The sequence below is a fragment of the Rhagoletis pomonella genome, unplaced genomic scaffold, assembly GCF_013731165.1.
Source record: "Rhagoletis pomonella isolate Grant_MI unplaced genomic scaffold, Rhpom_1.0 Rhpom_scaffold_00004, whole genome shotgun sequence".
In the NCBI taxonomy this organism is placed as follows: domain Eukaryota; kingdom Metazoa; phylum Arthropoda; class Insecta; order Diptera; family Tephritidae; genus Rhagoletis; species Rhagoletis pomonella.
Genome location: NW_023458558.1, coordinates 58,808,610 through 58,814,256, shown reverse-complemented (window position 1 = coordinate 58,814,256; position 5,647 = coordinate 58,808,610). Strand labels below are relative to the sequence as shown.

Here is a 5,647-nt window from a genome sequence, read left to right as displayed (position 1 = left end):
TAATAAACCACTACAATTAATCAGTTTACATCAGCACTAACTTCATTGGAAATATGTCTTTTAATCCTAACTCACATTGCAAAGTGGGCCAGAAGAAAGAGAAAGTGGGCAAAATTGTTTTTTTTTTTCTACTATTTAAATGTGAAAAAAATTAGAAACAAATATTTTCACGGTATGGCTTATTGTAAGCGGTACATTGAAAAATATCAGGTGTGCAAAAATTATGAAAAATCCGAGAAGGCACGTATGTACTTAGATTTTTTTTTACTTTTATTTGCTCCCATTCCATTTTGTATTTTCTGTAGAAAGTTTCTAGAAAAAAATTTTTAAAACAGAGATATTTATAATTACTCAAAAGCTTCACAGCATACCTCAATTTCAATAGTAAAACAAAAACCGTTTGCAGAGATAAAAAAAAATATTTTGGAGTGGAGTTGCCACCTTTCTTAAAAGTTACATTTACGTTTATTAAAAAATTTGCGCTTATTTAATATCACAATATGGGTAACAAATGGAAAGTGTTTGAACAAGCTTTAACAATACCATGTTTTTGAGTAGGGTTGCCTATCTATCAACTAATTATTTAATCTATATATTATTCTAAAACGAGGCGCTTATTCCCAGCGACCTAAAAATCGTGCTGAGACAAATTATACATCAAATCAAAGTGCTCGATCTGAACTTTGCACAAACTTTTCAAATTTAAAGTTCAATAAACCACTTTCGAAATATTTGCGTCGAAAGATTTTAAAATTTTTACACGGCCTCATTCATTTCGACAGGCAGCGTTTCAGCGGGACATAAGAGAATGAACAATTTTTCTCTTTACTCGCTTTCGTCTCTGTTTTTTTTTTTCATATCAATCAAAGCATTGTTGCAATGTTGTTGCGAATGTAGGCAGCATACAGCGGAAGATTTGCAAAAGAAAAATGTTGCTTTTGCCTCTGTACATACACCCATATACAAATCTTACATTAGGGGTATTCTCTGAGTCTTGCAAAGCCCTTGCACGGTGCATGGATTGCACGGTTTGCAAAGCTGTCCCATACGAAAACCGGTTTTAACCGGTTTCTGAGACGGTTTTAACCGGTTTCTGAGACGAATATGGTTCTATATGTATTATAAATCTATATATTTATGTGTAATCGTACAGAAACAATTTTATATATCAAATAAAAGTGCTCGATCTGTGAAAAACATTTCAGATTTAAGAATCATTTGATATAGGTAAATATGTATTTGCGCGGAAAGATTTTTAAAGTTTACAATTTTAAAATTTAAAACTGAGTCCCACACACACATTCTAATTTTCAATTTCCAGGAACTACAATTTTGAACAACTTCAATTCCTTATTTTCAATTTCTTAACGAAAAAATCCTGGTAGGCGAACAGAGGGAACGGTAAAGTATTTTAAACTCTCGATAAATATGCGTTTCAGAGAATCTGATTATTTCATATAAAATAAATTAGTCTCAAGGTCAGACCCTAGTAAAGGGATTGATTTACGCATGGCCAGCTATGTATACATACATACGTATTGAGTAGAGTATGATTTTGCCAAAAAACCCAAAGTTAAAGTTAACTACCAAAAGCAATGTCTGTGGTTTTTAGAATAAAGAATATGCAGATTTTTTAGATCACGGCCACTATTACTAATTTATTTTATTTAAAGAAATAAAAATACGAATTTAAGTGAAAAATTTTAAGTGGTGCGTTTTATGTTAAATTGTTTTAAAAAATTCATTCATGTGACTAAAATTGATAAATGTATTTTAAAAATTCTCTCAAAATTTTACAATTTTGCAAATTTCCACACTTGCAGTATCCAGGGCATACTACGAGGAAGATACAGGAATAAATGACCCCAGTTTTTTATAATTTTTTTTTTTATTTCTTTATTCTTTTTATTTGTACTATTTTTTATTTTTTAATAATTTAATTAACGAAAGAAAAACCCAACAACTTAAAAAATAAGAAAAGCTTTCATTCATTCCAATGTAATATTAGTCATCGGAAATTAGATTACTTTATTTATTTAATTTCTTTAATGTTTTTATTTTTTTGTTACTTTTTTATTGCTATTTAAATTTGAATACATTACAACCCTAGACCTTTAGGTAGTTTAGAGAAAGTTGGGGCGACGATATCTGATGCCTGGCCCGGGTATAGAAAATTCGCGTTCGCCCGAACTTATACTTCTTTAATCGTTTTAGTTTAAATTTTTCAAATTTTCATTTAAATACAATTTCGGGTTGGAATCGTGTTATTTATATAAAACTGAAGATAATGCATTTACTGCCTCTATTTTCGACCAAAAATGCGTTTTTGTCAATATTTGTTTGTAAAGAAAAGTTGAAAAGATAGAATATTAAAAAAATTAAAATGGAACATCGCCGAAATTAGAGCAGAAAGCTTTTTGTTTAGTCAACAAAATGACTGCTTTCAATAAATATTTCAGATATATCTGCGTATACTTATTGAAGTAAAGTAATTCTAATAGAATTTTCATATACATAAATATATCTTTAACTTTTCTGTCTCCTAGTAGTATTTAGTATTAGCGGAATATTAAACAATTTTCCAGGAAATTCTATCCTTAGCTACTGATTATATAGGGATGTTGTACAGTGATGAGTGAACAAGAGAAATATTAATACGAAAGTGGCTTTGCTTAATTTTGCTATGCCCTAAGCCCTTAATTAATCTACATAGCCATTATCACCTTATAAACACGAAAATTCTCTTAACGGGATTAGCAACAATACAATTTTTCATCCGCAATATAAAAAAATATAAATTGCATGATGAAATGCCAAAATGATTTTTTCTCAAAGATGTATCCATTGGTAATAAATAGTTTTGATGTTGTGTATTTGCCCCACTCCGTATCCATTTTATAAATTATTAGCAAAAAAATTTTGGCTGTGTATCAGTCAAATTATTTATGTAAATATGTATCTTTAATTCTACTTGTCAATGAAATATGTAAGAAGTTAAGGCGAATTGTTAAATCAAAAAGTATACTTTCGATATCAAAAAGTTATGTAATCAAATGTAGTTAGCTGCGAGTAAGCAATATGGAAACTAAAAAAAGATTGTCCAAACTCACCAAACTCCAAATTGTGAGAGATTGCGAATTGTCCTGAAAACTTTCAAACTGCAAGGGAAATGCGAATAAAAAACACAAACAATTCGCCTTAGCTTCATATTCCCCAACGAAAAAATATACATATACAATAACATATAAATTAACAATATCTACTTTTCTCTCCACCACTACCAATCAGTCAATGCATTGGGCCACACCAAAGACCAAAGATCGCATGCTGCCTGAAACGGGAGGCGCAACTGGTGCTGGTGGCAGTGGCGGTCTGTCGGCGGCCTCACCTAATCCAGCTCATCGACGTGCCTCCGAGGGTGGTGCTGCACTCTATTATGGCAATCGAAAAACTGAATGGGGCACAGAGAATTCCGATGTGGCCAATAAGTTCCGCAACTATGAAATTTAAGCAGATAGTTGGAGTGTTAGCAGTAACGTCAACAACAACAACAACAACAACAACAACAACAACAACAACAACAACAACAACAAAAACAAAAACAAAAACAACAACAACAAATAATGAAAGCTAACATGAAAAAGTAGAAGCGAAATATAAAAGAAAACACAGCAACAACAATCGCAATGGTAGAAATTATAAGTACGAAAAAATTTGAAATTGTTGATATCAAAAGCACACCGGAATACCAAAAGACATCAAATATGAAAATGCTTACCTACTATATATACAAACTGCAAACACAGATATACTTACTAACTAAAACAAATGCAAACATATACACATATAAAACGTGAACACTTTTAGAAGTAGCTTTTGAGCACACTTTGCAGTTTTCCAACTGCATTTAGTCAAGCAAGCACACGTACATACGTGTGCATTCATGCGTGCCAGCTTGGTATATGTTGAAATGGGAGATAGATAGAGAAAGAGAGAGAGAGAGCGATTTTGGTGGGTGTGACCTTGAATTGACGCCTAAGATTTAGATGAATTTTATCATATCCAGAAAAGAAAATTTCATAACTTATCTAAATGTATACACTGAATGTTTTGAGCAAATTCAAACTACATACAAACGTACATGTTGTTACTTATTAAATATAAAGTCTATTATAAACGTTATTATATAAAAAATACAAAAGAGTATATGATTTAAAGCGAGTTAAGCAAAATAACAAAAAACGAAACTAAGAAACTGTAATTTCAATAAACGCCTAAAATGAAGTAGAAAAAGGAGCAAATGATAAGTACGAAAAACAAATAAAAAACTAAATTAGATAAATGAAGAGAAAATCTATTTATGTTAAGTGTAAACCAAATAATATAAAATACATACATATATATTTTAAGAAATACTTGAAGACAAAATATACATACATATATCGCAAAGTAATTGTATTAAATTTCTAGTATTTAAGGCGAAAATTTAATTGAAGTGTGTTGAAAAGAAAATCTAAGATATGCATACACATATTAATATATAAAAATAATTATTTAATGTTAAGCTAAGAGAATTATATTTGAAGAAAAACTATCTATTGATGTTACATGTGTGCCCCTTATGACAATCCCTGTTTTTGAAAACTTTACTAAACCAGCAATGCGATAAAAACTAAAAAAAAAGAAAGAAAATTTCTTAGCAAGCGTGTATCAAAAAAGTAGCTGCTTGTCCAGAAGTCCTACACAGCACACAACAGACAAAAGCTATTAAACTGATAATTAAAAAATTCTATAAACCAAAATCAAATCTGAAGCGAATTTAAAAAAGAAATAAACAAAAATATACACGAAAAAGCTAAAAGATATCAAAAAAAAATTTTAATACAATTTTAAATATGCGCAAATTGCGATAAAAAGGTAGAGAAATCAAAAAATAATAATAATATTTAAATAAATTGCTAAAAAGTACTGTTTTTGATGTACCCCAGAATAAGAAAGCAAAGTATTAGAATATTCAGAAAACCATATTTCCAATAAATACGAGTAATCCTAACAAAACAGAGCAATTATCAAACTAAGCATAAAGTTTTCCTAGGAACCCCGACTTTGGCGAATTATTAACTTGAAAAACAAGCCACACAGAAAGAAATAAAAAATATTTTGAATTCAACGCGCCAAACTCTATAAATTTTCGTAGGTTTGTGCATTTTAGCATTTAAAAACTGCACATCATAGTGTCCACACAAAATGAACCACCTATCGAAGAAAATAAAGAATTTGTATATTTTGTTGTTTTTTAAATGTATACATTTCAAAAAAGAAAAAATTGACCAAAAAATACAAATATCAATACTTAAAGAAATTAAAAAAAAAAACAAAACAAAGCAAAAAAAATCATAAACTCACAAATAAAAAAAAAATAAGTAAATGTAAATGTTTGAGAAATTATTGTTGCTTTCATTTGTGCTTTTCTCTTTTAACTTTATAGCCAGTAATACACGTAAAAGGTGCAGCATCGCAGTAAAAGATATTGAAATTAAATTTAGATATACATGTTTGACAAGAAGGTTTGCAACTTTGTTTGTTTTTTTTTCTACAATTTAGTCGATCTTTGCAGAAGTTTACACCAGAGTTAAAAGAAAAAAAA

At 29.6% G+C, this 5,647-nt stretch overlaps 1 protein-coding gene across 1 annotated transcript; it reads left to right on the top strand.

Moving 5' to 3' along the window:
- Window positions 1-3,255: 3,255 nt before the first annotated feature.
- LOC118737881 (J domain-containing protein) lies at window positions 3,256-3,594 on the top strand. Its single transcript, XM_036468686.1, has one exon. The coding sequence runs from the start codon at window positions 3,292-3,294 to the stop codon at window positions 3,508-3,510; it is 219 nt and encodes a 72-aa protein (XP_036324579.1). The 5' UTR covers window positions 3,256-3,291; the 3' UTR covers window positions 3,511-3,594.
- Window positions 3,595-5,647: the final 2,053 nt, after the last annotated feature.